The 27,659-nt window shown below is 52.1% G+C and overlaps 1 protein-coding gene across 1 annotated transcript in view; it reads right to left on the reverse strand.

Annotated features, from left to right (window-relative positions):
* Nucleotides 1–3,858, reverse strand: part of LOC140421302 (beta-soluble NSF attachment protein) — a 78,573-nt gene extending 74,715 nt beyond the window's left edge. Inside the window, exon 1 of the mRNA XM_072505930.1 lies at nt 3,480–3,858. Within this exon, the coding sequence (XP_072362031.1) occupies nt 3,480–3,577 (98 nt within the window). The 5' untranslated portion in view covers nt 3,578–3,858. The remainder of the gene's footprint in view (nt 1–3,479) is intronic.
* Between the last annotated feature and the right edge of the window lie 23,801 nt (nt 3,859–27,659).

Below are 27,659 nucleotides of genomic sequence, written 5' to 3' on the forward strand. Positions count from 1 at the left end.
CCGGGGCCTGTATGAATATACACGGTTGCCCTTTGGAGTATCCTCTACCTGCGCAATTTTTCAACATGTTATGGAGGGCATTTTGAGAGGTTTACCATGTGTTGCTGTCTACTTAGATGACGTTTTGATTACAGGGACGTCGGAGCAGGAACATTTGGAAAATCTGGAGGCTGTCCTTAGACACTTTTCAGAGGCTGGAGTCCGTTTACGTCACACAAAGTGCGTATTTCAGGCTAAGGAAGTAGTCTACCTAGGTAATCGGGTGGACCGCGAAGGTTGCACCCCGTCGCAGAGAAGGTGCGTGCGATTTAACAGGCCCCCGCCCCGACTGACACTTCGCATCTTTGTTCTTTTCTCGGTCTCGTAAACTATTACGGGAAGTTCCTCCCCAATCTGGCAACTACGCTGGCCCCATTGCACCTTCTGCTAAAGAAAAATCACACCTGGGTTTGGAATCAGCCGCAAGAAACCGCTTTCCGGCGGGTAAAGCAACAATTGTCATCGTCTGGGTTACTAACCCACTATGATCCTGGAAAGCCTTTGCTCGTCACATGTGATGCATCCCCGTATGGTATTGGGGCCGTCCTGTCCCACAAGATGGAGAACTGAGCCGAGCGACCGATAGCTTTCGCCTCCCGCACATTGACTGCAGCAGAGAAAAAGTACGCACAGATCGAGAAGGAGTGTCTGGCAGTGGTTTATGCGGTGAAACGCTTCCAACAGTACGTGTATGGCCGCCATTTCACTATCGTGACTGATCATAAGCCCCTGCTGGGACTCTTCAGAGAGGATAAGCCAATACCGCCCATTGCTTCCGCACGGATCCAGCACTGGGCTTTGTTGCTTGCTGCATACGAGTATTGTCTGGAGCACAAACCAGGAACGCAGATAGCAAATGCCGATGCACTGAGCCGATTGCCTTTATCGACCGGCCCCATGTCGACCCCCACGACCGGTGAGGTGGTTGCAACCCTAAATTTTATGGACACCTTGTCTGTCACGGCATCACAGATCCGAGAGTGGACCCAAACGGAGCCAATCCTGTCAAAGGTTTGGCACATAGTCCTGTATGGTGGGCAGCATAGACAGCTCCCAGGCAAGTTGTGGGCATTTTCCTCCAAACTGTCAGAATTCAGGGTGGAAGACGGCATCCTTTTGTGGGGGACACGTGGGATTGTCCCGGAAAAAGGCCAGGAGCTGATACTAACAGACTTGCACAATGGGCATCCAGGTGTGACCAAAATTAAAATGTTGGCCCGGAGTTATGTCTGGTGGCCAGGCCTCGACACCGACATTGAGAAGGTGGCCCAAAACTGCTCCATTTGCCAGGAGCATCAGAAGCTTCCGCCGGCCGCGCCCCTACATCACTGGGAATGGCCAGGGCGGCCTTGGGCACGCTTGCATGCAGATTTTGCAGGCCCTTTTCAAGGATCCATGTTCCTTCTATTAATTGACGCCCAGTCTAAATGGCTAGAGGTGCATAAGATGCAGGGGACAACGTCCTGCGCAACAATTGAAAAGATGAGTTTGTCCTTTAGTACGCATGGCCTCCCCGAGGTGTTGGTCACGGATAACGGCACTCCATTCACAAGTGAGGAGTTTGCGAGGTTCACGAAGGTGAACGGCATACGCCATATCCGCACTGCCCCATACCACCCGGCTTCAAATGGGTTGGCAGAGCGCGGCAGTGCAGACATTCAAAAGAGGCCTAAAGAAGCAGTCTTCCGGATCAATGGACACGAGACTGGCTCGCTTTTTGTTTACGTATAGGACCACCTCCCATGCGGTGACTGGGGTAGCTCCCGCAGAACTCCTAATGGGCCGGAGACTTCGCACCCGCCTTAGTATGGTTTCCCCAGACATTGGCGCAAAAGTGCGCCGCACACAAGAACGGCAGGGACAGGGATTTTCTCGACATCGGCCGATTCGGCAGTTTGCGCCCGGTGACCCAGTGTTCGTTCGGAATTTTGCTGGTGGTGCCCAGTGGGTTCCTGGCGTAATCTTTCGCCAAACGGGCCCTATATCTTACCAGTGCAAGCCCAGGGTCGTCTCCAGCGCAAACATGTAGACCACGTTCGGTCCAGAAGACTATCCCCTCAAAGATTCCCCGCCCCCAGAGCTCATTTCTACAGCCGCAGAGACCAGAGACAAGGGAAGGTAGTCCTCACAATCTTCCACTGGTGCCTCATTCGAAGCCTGCGCAGGTCGTTACAGAACCGAATGGAGATAGAGACGCTGACATGACGGAGGCAGCAGACTCTGACTCCGAGATGGAGACACAGGACGCATCAGATGGGGAATCCTCGGGTCCACGGGCCGTGGATGTACAACCGTTGCGCCGTTCATCATGGAAGCACCGGTCTCCGTCTCGTTACACGCCGCCTGATCCAACGCCGCGTGCAAATGGTGTCCGGCCTGCGGCAAAACGAGTCCGACGCCCTCCTTCGCCAAGGTCTTCAGTGGATTCCTTGGACTTTAGGAAGGAGGGATGTTATAACCTGCCTGCTTACCATTGGCTGGGGACTAATGACAATCCCACAATCCTGTGAGAGTATGAGCTTCCCCAATGAGGGGGGCAGAGAAACCATTAGTAAACTCCATGTATAAATAAAGCTGGCCAGTTTGGAAGCAGCAGGAAGGAGTGTGCAGCAAGGGAAGTTGCTGCTGTATATGTTATAGTAAATAAATGTTATTACTTTGTACCCTTAAAACTCGTGCTGGATTCTTCGTGGCCCTTACAAAAATATGAATTTTCTGAAAGCCGACAACCACTTGGGAATATTTCAGGCACCAATTTAAAATATGTGTGCGGCTACTGCTGATAGGCGTTGCTGCCACATGCAGTCTCAATCTCAAATTAAGGGCCGTACGAAGTGGCAATAGTCGAATCTTGTGCATTTGAGGCCGCCCACCCCCCGCTAATAATGCTCAGCACCAGAAACTGGACAGCTCCGCTAACCTTGAACTGCCACCCCTGATGCATACGTCGCTTTGATACTCTGCAGCGCTGCCTTTGCTGCAATTTTAAGACCAGAATTAAAATCCTCAACCCTCCCACCCCCCCCAAAAAAAGGAAAATAGAATAGATATCCAACTGCATGGAGATTGTTGCCACATGCCTTTACCACTCCCATGCCAGCCTCAATACTTGCACTGCAGATGAAGACTAATATCACAAATCCTCCCCAAACCCCTTTATTCCCAAACAGAGAAAAAAAACAAGCGTTTGCAATTACTCCAACCCCTACCCTCCCCCCCCCCCCCTAACCAAGATGGAAAGATGGCAGCCAGCAAACACTGCAGTATTTTCAATGAATTCTGCAGAATACACCCGAGAGCGAAAGAAATTCTGAATAACAATTTTGTACAATATTTTTGTAACTATTTTTTTTTTAGTAGACTGCAAACATTATTTGATAGAGGCAATTTTTTTTTAAAGCCAAAAAGGGCTGCCCTCCAACACAGCCCAATGCTCTTACCCGAATAAGCCTCCGAGGAAGGAATGCGATGATTTCACCTTCTTCTCTGCATCTGCCATCAGTTGCATAGCTTCTTTCTCTTTACCGGAATTGTCCATGTTCTCTGTTGCTGCTGTGTTTCTCCCCCCCTTCTATATTCAACTCAACATGCAATGTATTGCTGATGCCCTCTCCTCCCAAGCTTTGCAGATGTTAAAAGCCTGTTTCCCCCGCTCCAACCACAGGCCTCCCAAAACCTCCTCCTCCGTCCTTCGGCTTTGGCACAGGGAGGGATCTGAGCCTCTTTAATCTGCCCGCAGCACCCCGTTACCAGAGTCAAAGCAGCAGCGGAGCGAGGACTCACACACACTCCGCCAGCTGATGGGAGAGCACTGTGCGCAATGCCTGCCGGTCTTTGTAGTCCGGCCGCGGGGAAGGCTACAGGTCCCAGAGGGCCCCGCGCGCGCCCCCCAGCCTACCAGCGCCAGCCTGGCTGGATTGTTACATTGCACCGAGTTTGTTACAGAAACAGGTCCGACGTTCATCGCGCTGGACTTTGGTTGCCGGGCAGCAAATAATTTCTTTAAAAATAAAGTTGCAACTCACCTGAGAGATGTACCCCGCAACTGGATAATCACAGGGGCGTTACGGCGCTGAAGGGGGCCATTCGGCCCATGGCTCTCCAAATGAACATTCTGACTTAGTGACAACCCCCTGGTTTTTCTATTGCTTCCATTCAGATAATCATCTCGTGCCCTCTTGGAATGTCTCAATTGAACCTACCTGCACCACGCTCCCAGGCAGTGCATTCCAGATCCCAACTACACCCTGTGTGAAACATCTGTTACCCACATTAGCCCATCTAAAACATTGGGCAGGATTCTCCGCCAGCGGGATGCTCCGTTTTGCCGACCGCCCGGCGGGATGGAGAATCCCGCCGGCGGGGTGAGGCCGAAATGTGGGATTGGATTCTCGCCCCGCCCCACCACACCACAGTTCTGCCCCGACCCGCCGGCGGGATACTCCATTACGCCGGGCGGTCAATGCGGTTTCCCATTGTGGGGCAGCCCCACACCGTCGGGAAACCCCCGGGCGCCGTCAAATGGAAAATCACGCTAGCGGGGAACCAAACACAATTGAGTCAGAGAGAGGTCTTTTGCCACAGTGGGCAATATCTCGACCACAGATCCAGAAGCTCTGGTTTCTAGTCCCACTCCAGGAATAGATGGTCACAGAAGGTGTACTCATTGCATGGCCAAACAGGTTGATTATCAACCTGCAAATCCTTCCAATGGCAACTGGGAAGAGTAAGAGAGTCTCCTGGCCAGCGAGGGTCCTGTAGTACCGCAGCGCAGCAGCCTCCACACTTAGAAAATTGTTGCAGGTTTAGGCCATTCAGCCCATCGAGTGACAGATGTAGATTGTGCGTTTCAGTCTTTTTTCCTTTTATTCAAGAACTGTTTTAACTGTTAATTGGAAATCTATTACGTTGTTGCTAATGTGATTGATTATGTGTTTAAATCAAAGTTTGCTTTAACATAAAAGATAGCTATTGGTCAGCATTATCACTCCTGTGGTTTAATAGTTTTCCCTCACAGTCTTACAACTTGCAAATTGTTGGCATTTTTGTATGCACAGTCCTATCACAAACTTCCTAAGGAAAATTACTAAAAGATAATGGCCGGGTTTTGCACCCCCTGAACCCAACCCAACCCCACGGCATGTTTACCCTCAGCGGAGGCGACTCATCATTGGCCGCTGACGGCCCTTCTGCTCCCGTCAAGTTCTGCGGCGTTTACATGGCTGCTCTGTTCCATTGCCATGAAGCCCACCCACAGGACATGCCAGAAAATCCTGCCCACTGTTTTTGATCCATCAGCCTGGATTCTCACTCCTAAGGTGACTTCACAAAGTCAGAAAATCGCCTGGCTCGCCACCACATCCAAATGGCAGGATCTTTGTTCTGGGAGCACGGGTGTAGGATAAAGTTGGAGCCGCTACCCCAGGATCCAGATCTGAGACAGCCACAGGGGCAGTTGAAGGCTGCGGCAGGCTGAATAAAAAGCTTGCCTGAGCTCTCTGGAATGTTGTGATGAATATAGGAAATTGTTATATGGATTGTATTATATATATCTAGTGCAGTAATTTGCAATTAAGATGTTGTAAAAGTGAGAACATCATTCATTCCAACCTTGTATTTGTTTACAAAGAGAGGCCTAATGGAATTTTGTTATGATTGCTGGAGATTCCCCGAAGAGTAGATCATTTGAGACATTGTGTTCAGGTTTAGGTAAGCAGGTCATGGGATCTGAGTGGGATAACTATGATGTAATTAATCAGAGGAGCCAGGTCTGTCTGTAGTTTTGCAGTTTGATATAGGTTTGGCAGTCTACTAGGAGTTTTGAGTTGAGCAGCAGCTTTTGCAAAACACTGTCAGGTAGAGCAGTAATCTGACACAGACAGTAGGATCTGCAGGCTGTTTCCTTAAGTGGACTCTCCTCTTCAAGCAGTTTTTCCAAGAAATCTCTATACAAGTGTACAGCAAGTAACCCTCTGTTTGCTAACTTTATTTATAAGTGGCTTTTGACCTGTGATGGGATTTGCTTAATTGGAGATAGAGATGGTATAAGTTAGTAGTAAAAAGGATTTCCTTTTATTTTAAGAATTGTTTAACTGTTAATTGAAAAGTTATTTTCTGCGATGTTAATGTGTTTAACCCTGTGTTCAGAATAAAGTTTGATTTTTAAAATTAAAATATTTCTATTCAAGGCTTATCAACAAAAATATAAACATACAAAATGTCAGAAGAACAGCCAAAGAACATCAAAAGAACATCATGTTAACCCAACAAAGAACACCAACGCTCCAGCCCCAACACCTACCCCCATCCAAGTCTCGCATTCCCCATTTATACTCCCTTACCACCAACCCCCCGGTGCTCTGTTTCAGTCCCAACAGCGTTGCCAATACTGTGGGTATTTCTATTCATCTTAGTGAACCACAAGCCTTTCCCTTATATTGATCAAATGACCACACAACCAGTTAGTTAGGTCAAAAGATGGTTTATTTACACACACAAGAGTTATCTCAACATGCAAGCACAATATCTACTACGAGTTAAACTACACTTATTAGCTACAATAACCGATACTTAACTTCAGGGCGACCGGCACTGTGCAAATGGATAAAGGCCTTTATCTGGATTTCACTTGGCTGGTTCAAAGAAAGTGGTTCTGTCTCTGCTGGGCTCATCTGTCAGGTAGTGATCGTTGGTCTTGAACTTAACTGGCTGTTCCTGCTGCAATTGGGTGGCACAGGCCGGATCCAAGAGAGACAGAACACATGGCTGCACTCTCTTTTATCCCTCTGGGATTTCACGTTCTTTGGGGCGGTCCTTAACCTTGGACCCAATAATTCAACAGGGCTCTGATCACTCTTCAATTTTGGCCAATAAAGGGGCGGTTGCCTTGGTATCTGGGTGGGTCCTTAGCGGTCATTGACCTTGGCAGTTGTGCTTTCTGAGTAAGGGGAGTGGCGCCAATCAGCCTGTGGCTGTACCGGTAGCTTGATTGGAGTTCTATTGTCCTGGGAAAATGAGTCATTAAAATGCAAACGAGGAAAAACTTCCGGGTGCGGCGATGACCAGCTAAGTCGCACGTTTCGGCAGCTCCCGGTGGAACGGACTTTTGGGCTCTTAATAAGAGCCCCAACGGCAATTTTAACGGCTAAAAGCACTGTGCGGTAAACCAGAAGGGAATCCCCCCTGGATACGGAGGGAAAAAGGAGAGGAAAGTGGCCGGATTGCGGTGGATTCTTTAGAGCAGCGGCAAGGAAGGCAAGCAAAAACCAAGATGGCGTCGGAAGGTGGCAGTTTAATATGGGGCCCTGAACAACACGAGTTTTCGAAACGCTGCGTGGAAGAGCTTAAAAAGGAGATGAAGAAGGAGCTGTTGGCCCCGATATTACAGGCGATTGAAGGGCTAAAAGATGAGCAAAAGACCCAGGAGCGGGAGCTTCGGGTCGTGAAGGCTAAGGCTGCCGAGAACGAGGACGATATACAGGGCCTGGTGGTGAAGACGGAGATGCACGAGGCACACCATAAACGATGTGTGGAAAGGCTGGAGGTGCTGGAGAATAATGCGAGGAGGAAGAATTTAAGGATTCTTGGTCTTCCTGAAGGTGCAGAAGGGGCGGACGTCGGGGCATATGTGAGCACGATGCTGCACTCGTTAATGGGAGCGGAGGCCCCGACGGGTCCGTTGGAGGTGGAGGGAGCATACCGAGTGATGGCGCGAGGACCGAGAGCAGGAGAAATTCCCAGAGCCATAGTGGTGAGATTCCTCCGTTTTAAGGACAGAGAGATGGTCCTCAGATGGGCAAAGAAAACTCGGAGCAGTAGGTGGGAGAACGTGGTGATGCGCGTATATCAAGACTGGAGTGCGGAGGTGGCGAGAAGGAGGGCGAGCTTTAATCGGGCCAAGGCGGTGCTTCATAAAAAGAAGATTAAATTTGGAATGCTGCAGCGGGCAAGACTGTGGGCCACATATCAAGGGAAGCACCACTACTTTGAAACGGCGGATGAGGCGTGGACATTTATTGTTGAAGAGAAATTGGAATAAGCGGGTTATTAAAAAAGAACGTTTGAGACAAAGTGGTGGGGTGAATATGGGGGGCGAAGAGGGGGGGAAAAGGGGGGAGAGATGATTTTTATGTTGTTAATCCTGCGACCCGGTAACTTTTCTCTCTTCCACAGGTTGTGGGGGAGGGAGGAAGGGAGGTGGAGGAGCTGGGGGCGTTGGCCATTGGGGGCGGGGCCAAAAGGGAAGCGCGGGCTTTGTTCCAGCGCTATGATAATTATGGCGGGAATAGGGAAGCAGGAAGGAGGGGGCGTCGCACGGTGCGAGCCGAGGTCACGGGGGAAGCCGAGGTCGGCCAGAGTTTGCTGACTTCTGGGAGCAACATGGGGGATGTAACTACGCTAGTGGGGGATCTAGCTGGGGGGGTGGGAGGGGGATTTACTGGGTTGCTGCTGCTGGGGAGAAGGGGGAGCTGGTATGGGGTGGGGTGGGCGGGGCGGGAGGGCACCGCCTGGGGGGGACACAGCTGCGTGGGAACCGGGTGAGGAGCTGGATAAAAGGGGATGGCTAATCGACAAGGGGGGGGGGGGGGGTAAAGAGCCCCCCAACCCGGCTGATCACGTGGAATGTGAGAGGGCTGAACGGGCCGATAAAGAGGGCACGGGTACTCGCACACCTTAAGAAACTTAAGGCAGATGTGATTATGTTACAGGAGACGCATTTGAAACTGATAGACCAGGTTAGACTACGCAAAGGATGGGTGGGGCAGGTGTTTCATTCGGGGCTAGATGCGAAAAACAGGGGGGTGGCTATACTAGTGGGGAAGCGGGTAATGTTTGAGGCAAAGACCATAGTGGCGGATAGTGGGGGCAGATACGTGATGGTGAGTGGCAAATTACAGGGGGAGGCGGTGGTCTTAGTGAATGTATATGCCCCGAACTGGGATGATGCCAACTTTATGAGGCGCATGTTAGGACGTATCCCGGACCTAGAGGTGGGGAAGTTGGTAATGGGTGGAGATTTTAACACGGTGCTGGAACCAGGGCTGGACAGATCGAGGTCCAGGACTGGAAAGAGGCCGGCAGCAGCCAAGATGCTTAAAGACTTTATGGAGCAGATGGGAGGAGTAGACCCATGGAGATTTAGCAGACCTAGGAGTAAGGACTTTTCGTTTTTCTCCTATGTCCACAAAGTTTATTCGCGAATAGACTTTTTTGTTTTGGGAAGGGCGTTGATCCTGAAGGTGAGAGGGACGGAGTATACGGCTATAGCTATTTCGGATCACGCTCCACACTGGGTGGACTTGGAGATAGAGGAGGAATAAGAACGGCGTCCACCCTGGAGAATGGACATGGGACTAATGGCGGATGAGGGGGGGTGTCTAAGGGTGAGGGGGTGTATTGAAAAGTATTTGGAACTCAATGATAATGGGGAGGTCCAGGTGGGAGTGGTCTGGGAGGCGCTGAAGGCAGTGGTTAGAGGGGAGCTGATATCAATCAGGGCACATAAAGGAAAGCAGGAGAGTAGGGAACGGGAGCGGTTGCTGCAAGAACTTCTGAGGGTGGACAGGCAATATGCGGAGGCACCGGAGGAGGGACTGTACAGGGAAAGGCAAAGGCTACACGTAGAATTTGAGTTGCTGACAACGGGTACTGCAGAGGAACAGTGGAGGAAGGCACAGGGTGTACAGTACGAATATGGGGAGAAGGCGAGCAGGTTGCTGGCCCACCAATTGAGGAAAAGGGGAGCAGCGAGGGAAATAGGGGGAGTGAGGGATGAGGAGGGAGAGATGGAGCGGGGAGCGGAGAGAGTGAATGGAGTGTCCAAGGCATTCTATGAAAGATTATATGAAGCTCAGCCCCCGGGTGGGAAGTAGAGAATGATGTGTTTTCTGGACCAGCTGGAATTTCCTAAGGTGGAGGAGCAGGAGAGGGTGGGACTGGGAGCACAGATCGAAATGGAGGAAGTAGTGAAAGGAATTAGGAGCATGCAGGCGGGGAAGGCCCCGGGACCGGATGGATTCCCAGTTGAATTTTACAGGAAATATGTGGACTTGCTCGCCCCGCTACTGATGAGAACCTTTAATGAGGCGAGGGAAAGGGGACAGCTGCCCCCGACTATGTCAGAGGCAACGATATCGCTTCTCCTAAAGAAGGAAAAAGACCCGCTGCAATGCGGGTCCTATAGGCCTATTTCCCTCCTGAACATAGACGCTAAGATTCTGGCCAAGGTAATGGCAATGAGGATAGAGGATTGTGTCCCGGGGGTGGTCCATGAGGACCAAACTGGGTTTGTGAAGGGGAGACAGCTGAATACGAATATACGGAGGCTGCTAGGGTTAATGATGACGCCCCCACCAGAGGGGGAAGCGGAGATAGTGGTGGCGATGGATGCCGAGAAAGCATTTGATAGAGTGGAGTGGGATTATTTGTGGGAGGTGTTGAGGAGATTTGGCTTTGGAGATGAGTATATTAGATGGGTACAGCTGCTGTATAGGGCCCCGACGGCGAGCGTGATCACGAATGGACGGGGGTCTGCGTATTTTCGGCTCCATAGAGGGACGAGGCAGGGATGTCCTCTGTCCCTATTATTGTTTGCACTGGCGATTGAGCCCCTGGCAATAGCATTGAGGGGTTCCAGGAAGTGGAGGGGAGTACTCAGGGGAGGAGAAGAACACCGGGTATCTCTGTATGCGGACGATTTGTAGTTGTATGTGGCGGACCCGGCGGAGGGGATGCCAGAGATAATGCGGATATTTGGGGAGTTTGGAGAATTTTCAGGATATAAACTGAACATGGGGAAAAGTGAGTTGTTTGTGGTGCATCCAGGGGAGCAGAGCAGAGAAATAGAGGACTTACCACTGAGGAAGGTAACAAAGGACTTTCGCTACTTGGGGATCCAGATATCCAAGAATTGGGGTACATTGCATAGGTTAAATTTAACGCGGTTGGTGGAACAGATGGAGGAGGACTTCAAGAGATGGGACATGGTATCCCTGTCACTGGCAGGGAGGGTGCAGGCGGTTAAAATGGTGGTACTCCCGAGATTCCTCTTTGTGTTTCACTGCCTCCCGGTGGTGATCACGAAGGCTTTTTTCAAAAGGATTGAGAAGAGTATCATGAGTTTTGTGTGGGCCGGGAAGACCCCGAGAGTGAGGAAGGGATTCTTACAGCGTAGTAGGGATAGGGGGGTGCTGGCACTACCGAGCCTAAGTGAGTATTACTGGGCCGCCAATATCTCAATGGTATGTAAGTGGATGGGAGAAGAGGAGGGAGTGGCGTGGAAGAGATTGGAGAGGGCGTCCTGCAGGGCGACTAGCCTACAAGCTATGGTGACGGCGCCTTTGCCGTTCTCACCGAAGAAATACAAGCCCGGTGGTGGTGGCTACTCTGAACATTTGGGGGCAGTGGAGACGGCATAGGGGAAAGACGGGAGCCTCGGTGTGGTCCCCGATAAGAAATAACCATAGGTTTGCTCCGGGGAGAATGGATGGGGGATTTGGAACATGGCAAAGAGCAGGAGTAACACAATTGAGAGATCTGTTTGTAGATGGGACTTTTGCAAGTCTGGGAGCGCTGATCGAAAAATATGGGTTGCCCCAAGGGAATGCATTCCGGTATATGCAACTGAGGGCTTTTGCGAGGCAACAGGTGAGGGAATTCCCGCAGCTCCCGACGCAGGAGGTGCAGGACAGAGTGATCTCAAAGACATGGGTGGGGGACGGTAAGGTAACAGACATATATAGGGAAATGAGGGACGAGGGGGAGATTATGGTCGATGAGCTGAAAGGGAAATGGGAAGAAGAGCTGGGGGAGGACTCTCAGGGATGTTAGTGTACATGTATAATATGTATAGGTTGTTGTTATAGGTAATTGTATACTGGACTGCTGAATTGTTTTTTTGGAGAGTATTTATTTGGGACAAGGCGGTTGCCATTTAGTTTTGTTTTTTAATTTTGATGTTGTTTATATATTATTTATTTCTTGTTTAAAAAACTGGCCATTGTTATTTATATTGTTATATTACTGTGTAAAAGATACACAATGTACTGTTATGGTTGGCCAAAAAATTTTGAATAAAATATATATTTTTTTTAAAAATGCAAACGAGCGGGGGTTTCGATCAGTTCTGGTTACCTGTGTTTTAGATACACATAGGCTCTGTGTCTGTCTGAGTCCTGGATTGGCCATAATTCCCATGGTCCTTTGCAGGTGGCCATCTTATATGGCTACCCCCCCCCCCCCCCCCTCCTCACCCCCCTTGCTGACCCCACAGTCCTCCTTGAAGAAATCAATGAACGGTTTCCACCTCCGGGTGAACCCTGCTATCGATTTTTTTGAAAATGTATTTTAGTCCAGACTTATATAAAAAGTTACAAAACATAAACAATTTGGGGAGCAAACTCCCCAACACACAACTATACAGTTTGTAAAAAAATTTCCCTCTTTCACCCCCCTCCTCCCTCCCCTGCCTCATCCCTCCCCCACCCTCCGCGACGAACAGCTCCTCAAGCACGACCACGAACATCCTCCACCAAGTCTCAAAGCCCTCTGCTGAACCCTTTAATTAGTACTTGACCTTTTCCAGCTGAGGAAAGTCATGTAAGTCCCCCAGCCAGGCCACCACCCCTGGTGGCGTTGCTGACCGACACTCCAACAGAATTCTTCACTGGGCAATCAGAGAAACGAAGGCCACAACGTCGGTCTTTCCCCCCCCACCCCCATCAGCTCCGGCCTCTCCGATATCCCAAATATCGCCGCCACCCAAAGTCTCTCCAACTTTTCTCAGCCCCAGAACACATGTGCATGATTCGCTGGCCCCCGCCCACACTTCCATACTCATCTGCCATTCCCTGGAAGAAACCCACTCATTCTTGCCCGAGTCATATGTACCCGGTGTACAAACTTGAACTGTATCAGGCTCATCCTTACGCACAAGGAGGTCGCATTTACCTTTCTTAGCACCTCATGCCACACTGCCCAGTTTATCTCCCCTCCCAGCTCCCCCTCCCATTGCTCCTTAATCTTCACCACCCGCTCACCTCCCTGCTCACCCAGCCACCCATATATGTCTCCGATCCTGCCCTCCCCTTCCACATCCAGAAGCAGCAGTCGATCTAACTGGGTGTATCTCGGCAACCTAGGGAACTCTTTCCAAACCTTCCTGCAGGTACCTAACTCACTTCCTTTCGGGAGCTCAGCCCTCCCCTTCAGTTCCTCTGTACTGGCAAACCCCTCTTCCAGGTACAGATCCCTCACCTTAACCAGTAACACTTCTCTCTACTTCCTGTACATGCCATCTATTACCCTGGCACGAAACTATGGTTTTTCGCTCAGCGGCACCAGCACCGACATCCCTTCTATCCTGAAATGTCTCCTCAGCTGGTTTTACATCTTTACTGTGGATTGCACCACCGGACTCTCCACATATTTCCTTGGTGCCATTGGCAATGCCGTCATCATCATCGCTCTCAAACTGGTCTCCCTACAGAATTTGTCCTCCATCCTAACCCATTCTGCCCCCTCTCCTTCCCACTGTCGCCTCACCTTCTCCATGTTCACCGCCCAGTAATAGTGTAGCAGATTCGGCAATGCCAACCCTCCCTTCTGCCTCTGTCTCCGTAACAGGGTCCTCTTAACCCTTGGCACCTTCCCTGCCTGTACAAAGCCTGAGATAATCATATCCAGTTTTTGAAAGAAGGTCTTCGGTACAAAGATCAGGAGTGTCTGGAATATGAACAGGAACCGCGGCAGAATGTTCATCTTCACCATTTGGACCCTCCCTGCCAAAGTCAAGTACAGTGTGTCCCACCTCTTCAGATCTTCCCTAACCTCCTGCACCAGCTTTGTTAGATTCCATTTATGTAGCATCGCCCATTCCCTCGCCACCTGAATCCCCAGGTATCTAAACCTGTCTCTGGCCACCTTGAATGGAAAGGACCCCCCCCGCGAGGTTGGCTCACGACCCAACTCGTTCACCAGTAACACTTCACTTTTCCCTACATTTAGCTTATATCCCAAGAACGCCCCAAACTTCCCCAACAAGTCCATGATCCTCTCCATACTCTTCAGTGGGTCCGAAACATGCAATAGTAGGCCGTCCGCGTATAGCAACACCAGGTGCTCCCTTCGTCCCCTCGAAATCCTTTGCCACTTTGTCGACCCACTAAGAGCCATTGCCAGAGGCTCTATCGCTAGTGCAAACAGCAGTGGTGACAGCAGGCACCCCTGCCTTGTTCCCCTGTGTAGTTTAAAGTTTCATGAGCCCATGTCGTTGGTCCACACACTCGCCTTTGGTGCCACGTATAACAGCCACACCCATGCCACAAACTTAGACCCAAACCCAAACCTTCCCAGGACATCAAACAGGTACCGCCACTCCACCCGGTCAAATGTCTTCTCTACGTCCATGGACACCACTACCTCCGGTACCTGAGCTCTCAACGGGGTCATGATCACATTTAACAGCCTCCTCATATTACTAGAAAGCTGCCTCCGCTTTCCGAAACCTGTCCCAGCTCCGCTCCAAACTTCTTATAAAATTCGATTAGGAACCCGTCCGTATCGGGGCCTTCCCTGCTTGCATTGCCCCCATGCCATCCATCACCTCCTGCAGCCTAAACAAAGCCTTCAGGCCATGAACCTGTCCCTCTTCCACCTTGGGAAACTCCAACCCATCCAGGAACCGCATTATCCTCTCTTCCCCCCTCGGGTGATCCGACTCATAAAGCCTCCAACAGAAAGGCCTCAAATACCGAATTCAGCCCCTCCGGACCCAAAACCACCTTACTCCTTGGTCCCTCACTCTACCGATCTCCCTTGCTGCTGCCTGCTTCCTCAACTGATGGGCCAGCATCTTACTTGCCTTCTCCCTGCCCTTTGGCACTCCGCAACTGTCCCACCTCCTTCCCCGTCGCCACCAACCCAAACTCCATCTGGAGCCTCTGTCCCTCCTTCAACAACGCCTCCTGCGGCACCACTGAGTACCTCCTATCCACCCTCAAGATCTCCTCGACCGGCCTTGCCCTCTCCTCTCGCTCCACCTTCTCCCTAAGTGCCCGAAATAAAATAAACTCCCCTCTGACTACACCCTTAAGTGCCTCTCACAACGTGGCGGCTGTGTCCTCCCCCAGATCATTCACTTCGCATAATGGCAGCCCTCACCCACTCACACGCCCCCTCATCCGCTCCACATCTAACCAACACTGTGGTCTTTAGGACCCCCCCGAACCACCCGCAAATCCACCCCAATGCGACACGTGGTTAGAGACCACGATCGCCGAATACCCCGAGTTGGCCATCACCGCCCGCAGCCATTTATCCATTACAAAAATTTGATTGGGAATACACCCGCTGTACATGGGAGAAGTACGAAAGCTGCTTCACCCTCAGCCTCCCATACCTCCTTGTGTCCACAACCCACCCCCCCCCCCTCCCCCCATGTGCTCCATGAATGAACCCCTTCAGCTCCCTAGCAACTGCCTACTCCCAGACGACTTAGGGCTCGACCAGTCCAGGCTCAGATCCAGGGCCGTATTAAAGTCCCCACCCCCACCCCATGTCGGACTTCCAGTGGCGGCATGCAGGTGGAAGTCGCATGTTGGGTGGCTCCTGCTCGAGATCTGGTTTTTGTGGTTTAATGCCCGGTTTCAGGGGCAGCTTTTGAGCAAGCTGGTGAAGGGAGGCATAAGGAAGGTGGGGAATGTCAAAGACTCAGAAAAAAAACACTGGGAAGAAGGGGGCAAGTGAAAGTTCGCCATCGCGTGAAAGGCCAGTCCGGCAGCAGGAAATATGGCGGAGGCTGGATCTCTGGGTGGGACTGCGCCCCTCACAGTGGAAACTCTGACTGAGGTAATGGGCGGAGAATTCGAGAGGCAGTTCGCTAAGCACATGGAAGTGCTGCGAAAGGAGATGATGGCTGCGATGAAGGGGTGGGTGGAGGAGGCGTTAGCCTCAGTGAAGGCAGCGGTGTTGAAGACATTGGCCCAGGGACGGGAGCAAGGAGAGAAGTCGAAGGAGGTGGAGCACAGCACAGTGAGGTGAAGTGAGGTGTGAGGTGAAGTGGGAAGGAGCTGGTATTCGAATATACCAGGACTTAACTGTGGGGCTGGGCAGAAGGCGGGCGGCCTTTAGTCGGGTTAAGGCAGCACTCTACAGCAATGGTGTGAGGTTCAACGTGGCCTACCTGGTGAAGCTGAAGGTGACCTATAATTCGAGAGACTTCTACTTTGAGACAGTGGAGGCGGCGGAGGCGTTTGTGAAGGCTGAAGGACTGGGACTGAGATGAGAGATGGGTCTGGGGTTTTGCTTTGGTCTGAGGGAGGGGGGGGTTAAGTCCCAAAAGACCTGCTTGTTAGGTGATTTGGACATCCTGAATTTTCCCTCCGTGTACCCGTACAGGCGCCGGAATGTGGCGACAAAGGGATTTTCACAGTAACGTCATTGCAGGGTTAATGTAAGCCTACTTGTGACACTAATAAGGATTATTATTATTAAATGTTGTGTACAGCCTTTATTTCTCATTTCAAGTTGTTTATTTGTTTTGTATTTGTGGGGGGAACAGTCAGGTTTTCAGGTTGTTTGATGGGAAAGGGTAGAGTACCTTTGTTATGGGCTACAGTTGGGTACGGCTATATCGGGTTTATGGCGGTTTTCTGGGGAGCGTTCTTTTGCACTGATTATGTTTGTTTGTCTTTGTTTTCAGGGACTGGGTCATGGGGGAGGGGATTGGGAGGAGGGGGCCTGGGCAGGGGCCTCCACACGAGCTTGTGAATGGGAGTGTGGTGGAGGGAGCGGCCGGTTTATTGGAACCTGGTCGAACATGTTTCAATGGGCCTGGGAGGTGTGAAAGGGGGGGGGGGATTGATACTGGGAGAGGTGTTTTCAAGAGGAAGTGGATGGGGGCATTCTAGGAGGGGGATAGAGTTTGATGGCAACAAAAGGACATGGAGTGTCAGGCCCGATGGGCAAGGCCCGGGATTATGATGATGGTGGATTGTAGAGGCGGGGGGGGGGGGGGGGATGAGAGACCACCAGTCAGAATAGTAACGTGGAATGTGAGGGGGCTGGAGGGGCCGGGGAAGAGGTTGTGGGGCTTTACACATTTGAAGAGCTTAAAGTTTGATGTGGTGATGCTGCAGGACACCCGTCTAAGGGTGAAAGATCAGGTAAGGCTTAAGAAGGGTTGGGTGAGTCAGATTTACATCTCGGGGTTCAATATCAGGGCCGGGGTGTAGCGGCATTGGTCAGCAAGAGGGTGATACCCATGAGTTAATAGTGTGTGTGGGGGGGGGGGCGCGCGCTTGCTGGCCCAGTCAGTGGGGAGAAGGCACTGGCTGGGTTCATGAGGGAGGTGGGAGGAGTGGACCCGTGCGGTTCTTGCACCCGAGGGAACGGGAGTATTCGTTTTTCTCCCAAGTGCACCGCATTGGGGTGATGTGGTTTTGGAGAAGGGGATGACCCAGAGGCCGGGATAGAGAATGGACGTGGGGTTGCTAGCGGACCGGAGCTTTTGTGATAAGATCGAGAAGGTGGTCGATGAATATGTGGGGTTTACTTGCACGGGGTAAGTTTTGCAGCCAATGTTTTGGGTGGCTCTGAAGGCAGTAATGAGGGAGGAGGTGATTTCGTTCAAGGCTAAGGTGGATAAGGAGGAGAGGGAGGAGTGCCAAAAGTTAATAGAGGAGATTCTGGAGCTGGGTGCGAGGTACGTGGGGATACGGACCCTGCCCTCTTGGCCAAGAGGAAGGAGCTTCAGGCGAGGTTCGACCAGTTGTCCACAGGGAAAGCAGTGAGTGAGTTGAGAAGAGTGAGAGGGCTGGTCTATGAGCACGGGGAGAAGGCAGGGCATATGCTGGCTGGCCAGCTCAGGAGGAAGGTGGATGCGAGGGAGATAGTTCAAGAGCGGGATAAGATGGGGAAGCTGGTGGCTGCCCCGGAGCAGATCAATAAAATATTTGAAGAGTTTTATAAGAAGTTATATAGGTCGGAGCCACCGGGGGAGGAGCGGGAGATGAGGGAGTTCCTGGATGGGTTGGAGTATCCGAGGCTGGGTGAGGAGGATGGAGCAGGCTTGCAGAGGCCGGTAGAGGGCAGGATGTGAAGGAGGCGATTGGGAGGATGCAGACAGGAAGGCAGCAGGATCTGACAGGTTCCCAGTTGAATTCTATGAGAAATTTAAGGATAAGTTGGCGCCGCTGATGGTGGGAATGTTAGAGGATGCGACAGGCAGGGGTATCTTGCTGCACATGTTGGTGCAGGCTTCGATTTCCCTGCTAAGGAAGGCTAAGGATCCAGTGGAGTGTGGGTCATCTAGGCCCATATCCCCACTGAATGTAGATGCCAAGATATTGGCAAAGATTCTGGGTGTAACGTTGGAGGGATGTCTTCCAAAGATAATTGAGGCGGATCAGACGAGTTCGTGAAGGGAAGACCGCTGTTCTAGAACATGAGGGAGTTGCTGAATGTGGTCCTGTCTCCGTCGGAGGGAAAGGAGACGGAGGTGGTGTGGCACTGGATGCAGAGAAGGCGTTTGATTGGTAGAGTGAGGTTATTTAATGGCGGTATTGGAAAGATTTGAAATTGGGCCGAGGTTCATGGCGTGGGTACGTCTGTTGTAAGAGGAGCCGATAGCGAGTGTTCGCACTAATGATATGAATTCGGGGTACTTTGCTCTGCACCGGGATACGAGGCAGGAGTGCCCTATGTCCCCCCTGTTGTTTGCATTGGCTATTGAGCCTTTGGCCATCATTCTAAGGAGCTCAGGAGAGTGGAAGGGGATAGTGAGGGGGTGTGGGGGGTGGACACAGTGTGTCCTTATACGCCGATGATATGTTATTGTACATCTCGGAACCGAGCATGTTGGTGAGGAGTATAATGGAGCTGCTCCAAAGATTCGGGACGCACTCGGGTATAAATTGAACCTAGGCAGGAGCGAGTATATCATGGTGTCCCAGCCAGGAGTAGGGCCGGGGAGGGGTGGGCTGCAATTCCGTCCAGCGGCAACCCACTTTAGGTACTTGGGGTGCAGGCAGCAAGGGACTGGTGTGGGCTTCGAATATATAATTTTATTAGTCTGGTGGGGAGGGGGGAAGGCCAATTTGGCAAGGTGGGACAATCTTCCTCTGTTGTTGGCGAGCCGGGTGAAGACAGTTAAAATGAATGAGTTACTGCGATTTTTGATCTTATTCCAATGTCTGCCGGTCCTTTTGACAAAATCCTCTTTCAGGGGGGTGGACATATTTGTCATGATATTCAGATAAACATATCATGGTGCAAACACACGTACACAGTGATGGACAGATCAACGGACCAATCAACACACACGCCACATCACAGCCAATCACCAGTGAGAGCACACGCACTATAAAACGGGGAACACCGCAGTTCCCGCTCATTCCAGCAGGAGACAGCTCAGGGCACAGAGCTCACAGCAAGCCACTCAGACATTCACCATGTGCTGAGTGCCTCTCCAAGATAGTGTTAGGGCTAGGTCCACAGGTTAACGGGTAAATTATGAACCACAGTCATAGGTTTACAGATGTTGTTATCAAGAGTAATAAAACAGAGTTGTACCATCTACAACCGTGGGTTGGTTCATCTGTATAGTGGAACACCCAACACGACATAGTACCAGGATTGGAACCCAGCAACTGTGAGACCTACCTGCACATCTTCAGGGATCCGCCACCCTGCGCCATGGACACCATCAGCCCGCCGCAGCCACTCCAAATCGCTGGAAACCTCTGCATCAACTGGAAGCTGTTTAAACATCGCTTCCAGTTCTTCCTTGAAGCCACAGAAAGGGAGAATGCATCGGACACCAGGAAGATCGCCCTCCTCCTCTCCACGGCAGGGCAACACACCATCCACATCTACAACTCCCTGGTGTTCGCGGAAGGTGAGGACAAGACGAAGTACAAGACGGTCCTTCTAAAACTTGAGCAACACTTCAGCGTCGAGGTGAACGAGAGCTTCGAGAGGTACCTCTTCCAGCAGCGCCTGCAGGGTACGGATGACCCTTTTCAATCTTTCCTGACACACCTCCGTATCCTCACGCAGTCCTGCGGCTATGAGGCCACCACCGATTCTATGATTCGGGACCAGATAGTTTTTGGGGTCACCTCGGGCACCCTACGCCAGCAGCTCCTCAAAATTAAGAGCCTCACCCTAGCCACCGCCATCGAAGACTGCATCCTCCATGAAAACGCGACCAGCCGGTACTCCCAATTCCATGCGGCCGAATCGGCACGGCAGGGGTCCTACGAGGCCGAGCGGGTCCAGTCGATCGAGTTCCTCCCGGCCCGCAGCCCGGATGAGGGCGGCCATTTTGATCGCTTTCCGCGGCCTCCCGCGCTTGTACGCGCCAAAAGAGACGTCGACGCAGAGGGGCGTGACGCGCAGGCGCACTCTATGCAGGACCGAACTGAGCTTGCGCGGTGGCGCAACGAACGCCATGACGTCACGACGCGCGGCAACTGTGGATCCGCACATTTAAAGCGGCAATGTCCAGCAAAGAATCGACAATGCCTCTGCTGTGGCAAGATGGGACACTACGCTGCCTGCTGTCGAGCAGCTCAACCTGCCAACGCTCCCCAATTCCGCCAGCCTCGCAGGGACGTGCGGGCCATTCAGCCTCCATACACCAAGTCATACCCTGACGATGTACAGACCGGTGATACCGACGACCGGGAAGCCTTCCGCATTGCGGTCATTGACAGGAATCGGATGTCCCCAAGTAGGACCCACCAGCCGATGACAGTGAACAACGTTAATCCGGGTAATGAATGGTGTTCCGTCCTAACGGTCAACCGATCACCAATCACATTCCGTCTAGACACTGGTGCCTCCGCCAACCTTATAGCATGGTCAGCATTCTACGCCTTGAAGGTCAAACCACAGATTCGGCCATCCCGCTGTCAGATGGTCGATTACAACGGGAATGTCATCCCGGCCATGGGATCCTGCCAGCTCGAGGTCACACACAATGCATACACAGCCACACTGTCCTTTGAGATAGTTGGATTATCGAAGGACTCCCTGCTAGGCGCACAGGCATGCAAGGTTCTCCACCTCGTTCAGCGGGTACACACTCTGTCTCCAGAAGGCACGTCCAACTTCCCGGATGCAGACTTTAGGGCACAGCTCCACTCGCTCCTCGCCCACAACCAGGAGGCTTTCGAGGGCATGGGCACACTGCCCTACACTTACAGAATACGGCTCAAACCGGACGCCACCCCGCTCATTCACGCACCTCGTAGAGTCCCAGCACCAGTCAAGGACCGCCTCAAGCAGCAGCTGCAGGATCTACAGGACCAAGGAGTGCTTTCCCGGGTCACGGAGCCTACACCATGGGTCAGCTCCATGGTATGCGTAAAAAAGCCCTCTGGCGAACTCTGGATCTGCATCGACCCGAAAGACCTGAACAACAACATCATGAGGGAACACTACCCCATACCCAAATGGGATGAGATCACGAGCGAAATGGCCCGGGCTAAAATTTTTATGAAGCTTGATGCCTCAAAGGGTTTTGGGCAGATTCAACTGGATCAGTCCAGCAGGAAGCTGTGTACCTTCAACACTTCCTTTGCAGGTTCTGCTACAATAGAATGCCGTTTGGCATCATCTCGGCATCCGAGGTGTTTCACAGAATCATGGAACAGATGATGGAGGGCATCGAAGGGGTGCGTGTCTATGTTGACGACGTCATCATCTGGTCCACCACACCACAGGAGCACATCAGTCTTCTCCAGCGCGTCTTTGGTCGGATACGAGAACACGGCCTACGCCTGAACCGAGCCAAGTGTTCTTTTGGCCAAACTGAGCTAAAGTTTCTGGGGGACCACATATCCCGGACAGGAGTGCGTCCGGATGCAGACAAAGTGAGCGCCATTACAGCCATGCCGCAGCCGGCAGACAAGAAGGCAGTGCTACGCTTTCTCGGGATGGTCAACTTCCTGGGGAAGTTTATTCCCAACCTTGCCTCCCACACAACGGCTCTTCGCCACCTAGTGAAGAAGACTACGGAGTTCCAGTGGCTGCCCGCACACCAGCTGGAATGGGAGGAGCTCAAGATTACGCTCACCACAGCCCCGGTCTTGGCGTTCATCGACACTTCTCGAGATACGAAGATCTCGACTGATGCCAGCCAGTCCGGCATTGGGGCGGTACTCCTGCAACGGGACGACACTGCATCATGGGCCCCGGTCGCCTATGCCTCGCGGGCCACGACCCCCACAGAACAGCGCTATGCGCAGATTGAGAAGGAGTGCCTGGGTTTGTTAACTGGCATAGATAAGTTCCACGACTACGTGTATGGTCTCCCTCAGTTCACCGTGGAAACCGACCATCGCCCCCTGGTCAGCATCATACAAAAGGACCTCAATGAGATGACCCCTCGCCTCCAGCGCATTCTGCTCAAGCTCCGGAGGTACGACTTCCAACTGGTCTACACCCGGGAAAGGACCTCATCAAAGTGGATGCCCTGTCCAGAGCAGTAAGCACACCGCCCGAATCGGGGGGGTTCATATGTCAGGTCGAAGCGCATGTGGCCTACACATCGGCCAATCTGCCAGCTGATGATTCAAGTCTGGCCCGTATTCGGCGGGAGACTGCGGCTGACCCCCTTCTACAATGTGTGAACCGCCACATGACGGAAGGGTGGCTCAAAGGACAGTGCCCACAATTCTACAATGTCCGGGACGACTTGGCCGTTATTGACGGTGGCCTCCTAAAGCTGGACCGGATTGTGATTCCACACAGCATGCACAGGCTGGTCCTCGAACAATTACACGAAGGCCATCTCGGGGTTGAAAAGTGCAGGCGGAGGGCCCGAGAAGCTGTATACTGGCCGGGCATCAGCGACGACATCGCCAACATGGTGCTCAACTGCCCCACCGGCCAAAGGTTTCAGCCGGCACAACCCCCTGAGACGCTTCAGCCCCATGAGTTGGTAACGTCCCCCTGGGCGAAGGTGGGTGTGGACCTTTTTCATGCGCTCGGCAGGGACTACGTCATCATAATTGATTATTTTTCAAATTATCCAGAGGTCGTACGCCTGCACGATTTGACATCGTCAGCTGTCATCAGGGCATGCAAGGAAACCTTCGCTCGGCATGGCATTCTGCTTACCGTCATGTCGGACAATGGGCCCTGTTTTGCGAGCCAAGAATGGTCTTCTTTTGCCGCTTCGTATGGCTTCACACGCGTGACGTCCAGCCCTCTGCATCCCCAGTCAAATGGCAAGGCGGAAAAGGGCGTCCATATTGTGAAGCGGCTCCTCTGCAAGTCTGCTGATGCCGGATCGGATTTCTGTTTAGCCCTGCTGGCCTATCGCTCGGCCCCACTATCCACTGACCTCTCACCAGCCCAGCTGTTGAAGGGTCACGCCCTCAAGACCACTGTACCGTCCATTCATGTTCCTAAACCGGGCCATGCTCCAGTACTGCAGAGGATTCGACAGTAGCGTGCTCAGCAGAAGGTGGCACATGACACTCGGGCAACTGATCTTCCTGCCTTGGCGCCTAGAGACAACGTCCGCATCCACCTACCAGAGGGTGGCTGGTCGGCAACCGCTGAGGTTCTCCGCCGCGTGGCTCCCCGCTCGTTCCTGGTTCGCATGCCTGATGGCTCCAATCACCGGCGTAATCGCCGGGCTCTCCAACTGTTTCCGCGCTCCCAATGTGATCATACACCGGTGCCACGCCCTCCTGTTGTCCCTGATGTCGACTTCGTGGAGCTTCCTGCCACCATGCCTATTCATCTATCGCCTGTGGCCAGGCCCATTCCTCAGCCGGTGGATCCTAACCCACCCTTGAGGCGGTGAACCCGAATTTGTCGCCCATCTACTAGGCTGGACTTATGAGCCTGTTTGCACATTGGACTCACTAAAGTGTTATGCCACAATGTTAATGTGTTTCTTTTTTTGTCGTTACAGGAGTTTGTTGTCGATGTTTGATAATTGCACTTGTTTTGTTTATGGTACAACCTTTTTGCTATGTTGCACCTGACACCTTCCTGTGTATATAGTTTAGCCTCATGTACATGTTGTAGATATTGCACACACATATCTGCACTCAGTACACACCAATATTTATTACCACATAGGCACATATTCTTGTAAAAAAGTGGGATGTCATGATATTCAGATAAACATCATGGTGCAAACACACATACACACTGATGGGCAGATCAACGGATCAATCAACACACACGCAACATCACAGCCAATCACCAGTGAGAGCACACGCACTATAAAACGGGGAACACCACAGTTCCCGCTCATTCCAGCAGGAGACAGCTCAGGGCACAGAGCTCACAGCGTGCCACTCAGACATACACCATGTGCTGAGTGCCTCTCTACAATAGTGTTAGGGCTAGGTCCACAGGTTAACGGGTAAATTACGAACCACAGTCATAAGTTTACAGATGTTGTTATCAAGAGTAATAAAACAGATTTGTACCATCTACAACCCTGTTGGTTCGTCTGCATAGCGGAACACCCAACACGACAATATTGATCTCATTTATCTTGGGGGCGAAGTTGGCCTGGATCAGGAGGGTGGTCTTGCAGAGAGGGAAACAGGCATGGGGTGCTAGGCCTCCCGAACTTCTGTACTATTATTGGATGGCGATTACGGAGAACATGTGGGGCTGGACCAAGGAGGGGGTAGCCCGATGGATTAAGATAGAGGAGAGCACATGTAGGGGGTCGGGCTGCGGATGCCTGCAACTCAGTGAGTCCAGTGGTGATGGTCATCTTGAAGATTTGGAGGCAGTTTAGGCAACATTTCAAGTTGGGGGCCGGGTCAGGGGGGATGTCGATTAAGGGGAATCGTGGGTTCGAACCCGGGAGGATGGATGTGAGGTTTTGGAGATGCGATAAGAGGGAGATCAAGGAAATGAAGGATTTTTGTTTCTTGGGGGGTGATTTGGGAGTCTGGAGGAATTGAGAGAGAAGTATGGTTTGGTGCAGGGGGAAGAGTTTAGGTACCTGCATGTTCGGGATTTTGCAAGGAAGGTGTTCCCGCCCTTATCGATAGTGCCGGCCTCCTTGTTGCTGGAAGAGGTGCTGTCAGCGGGAGGGCTGGAGAGGGGGTTGTTTCAGCGATCTATGGGAGAATCCTGGTGGAGAATAGGATGTCTATGGAAGGGATTAAGGCAAAGTGGGAGGAGGAACTGGGGGGGTGCGTGATGGAAGAGGGACTTTGGTGTGAGGTGCTACGGAGGGTAAATGCCTCAACCTCCTGTGTAAGACTGGGGCTGATACAGTTGAAAGTCGTGCATAGGACACATCTCACAAAATCAAAGATGAGCCGGCTGTTCGAGGGGGTAGAGGATGTCTGAGCGTGGTGTGGGAGGGGTGTCGTGAACCATGCTCACATGTTTTGGTCCTGCCCGAAGCTGGAAAGGTTTTGGAGGACGGTATTCAGTACAATCTCGGGGGTCTTCCACATGGATGTGGAACCCAGTCCCCGAGCAGCCATATTCAGGGTGTTGGACCGGCCCAAGTTGCAGGTGGGTGCAGGAGTAGATGTTTTAGCCTTCGCCTCGCTGATCGCTCGTAAGTGGATCCTGCTGGGTGGAGGTCAGCCTCTCCACCCTGTGCCTCGGCTTGGCAGGGGGGTCCTTCTGGAGTTTTTGACTCAAGAGAAGGTGAAGTTTGAGCTGAGGGGGAGCGAATGAGAGGTTCTACAATTCTTGGGGTTTGTTTATAATATACTTTCAGGAGTTAGTTGCCATTGATTGTTGGGGGGTGAGTTTGGGCGGGGACTGTTTTCTCTTCCTTTTCATATTGTTGGGGTTGTTTTGTTTTTGTCTATCTTTTGAATGGAGAAAATGATGAAAATATGGTGAATAAAAATATATTTTTAAAACATCCTCGCCACATAATAAACCGGTGCATATCGAAATCCAGAATCCTCCCCAACACCCGCCTTATAAAATCCACATCATCCCAATTCAGGGCATAAACATTAACCAGGACCACTGGCATCCCCTCCAGCTTCCCGCTAACCACCACATACCTACTCCCCCGGATCGTCCACAATGCTCCCCAACTCAAATGCCACCCTCTTATTGACCAACACCGCCATTCCCCTTGTCTTCAGTGAGAGCCCCGAGTGAAACATCTGCCTCACCCATCTCTTCCTTAGCCTCGTCTGATTCCCCATCTTCAGGTGCATCCCCCTCAGAAATACCATGTCCACCTTCAGACTCCATAGGGGCATAACACGCACAACCCATTGCCTGGCCCATTGAACCTTCGCACATTCCACGTGACCAGCCTGTTGGGGGGCTCCCTGACCACCTCCCCTTCCAATCAGCCATACCACATCACACGCCCATCCAGGCCTGTCCTCGGATGTCCAGCGCCATCTCTCCATTGCCAACTGCGCCACACCATCACACCCATGTCAGCAACCCCCCCCTCCCTCCACCCCCAAACAAAGAACCAACCCCTCCACCCCGCCCCCCCCCCCTGCCCCCCCCCCCCCCCGCTCAAGGTCTCTAACCTCCCTATCCCCCTCCAATCCACCCCCCTCCTCCCAACCACCAACAAACAAAGAAGAACAAAAGCACACCCACCATCGCTGCTCCCCCGTCGAAACCCACCCCAAAATACCCACCCCAGACATTTTACCACACACAAAGTTCAGTGTCCTCACACTCCTCCCAGCCCATGGTCTCTCATAAAGTCCATCGCCCCCTCCGGTGAATCAAAATAAAACTCCTGCTTCTGATGAGTTACCCATAAGCAGGCAGGGTATAGAACTCCAAATTTCACTCCCCTCTTGAAGAGGGCAGCTTTTACCCGGTTGAACCTGACTCACTTTGCCAGCTCCACACCCAGGTCCTGGTAGATCCGCTGCTCGCTCCCTTCTCAGGTGCACCTCCTGTTCTGCAAACTGCAAAATCTTTTCCTTGTCCAAAAAGGGGTGCAACTGCACCACCAACACCCTCAGCTGCTCCCCCACCTGTGGCCTCCTCCTCAGCACTCTGTGCGCCCGATCCACCTCAAGGGAATGATCAAAGGCCTCCTCCCCCATCAGCTGCTCCAATAACCTTGCCACATACTTGGCGGCCTCCACTACCTCAATGCCCTCGGGCATCCCGACTATCCTCAAATTTTGTCTCCTGGAGCGATTCTCCAGGTCCTCTCTCAGCCTCTTCTGGCTGTCCACCACCATCCACAACTCCGCCGGCAGCGAGGCCATCCACTCCTCATGTTCCTCCACCCCACCGCCTCCTCCACCTTCTGAATCGCCAGGCCCTGATCCTCCACCACTACCCTACTTTCTCAATCGCTGCTCTGAGCGGCCCCACCACTTAGCCAGGTTCTTCGAGGCCTCCTTCCTCTGCTGCTGGAACTTATTATTTAAAACTTCCACCAGTTGTTCCGTCGACCACTGAACGGGCAGTGCTGCCCCCTTGCCCTCAGCCATCTTGACCTGTGGGGCACCACAAAAACTGTTCTGCTCCAGCTGTTCTTTCTTTCTCGTGGCACTTCTTGGCCTCTGGTCCATTTGCCAGACTCACCAGAGGAGTATTACCTTCCCTGGGCACTCACACACCTTTCGCCCTCAGAAAAAAAAACAGACGGGGGTTGTACACCTTGAGTGGGAGCC

Source organism: Scyliorhinus torazame, chromosome 1, assembly GCF_047496885.1.
Source record: "Scyliorhinus torazame isolate Kashiwa2021f chromosome 1, sScyTor2.1, whole genome shotgun sequence".
In the NCBI taxonomy this organism is placed as follows: domain Eukaryota; kingdom Metazoa; phylum Chordata; class Chondrichthyes; order Carcharhiniformes; family Scyliorhinidae; genus Scyliorhinus; species Scyliorhinus torazame.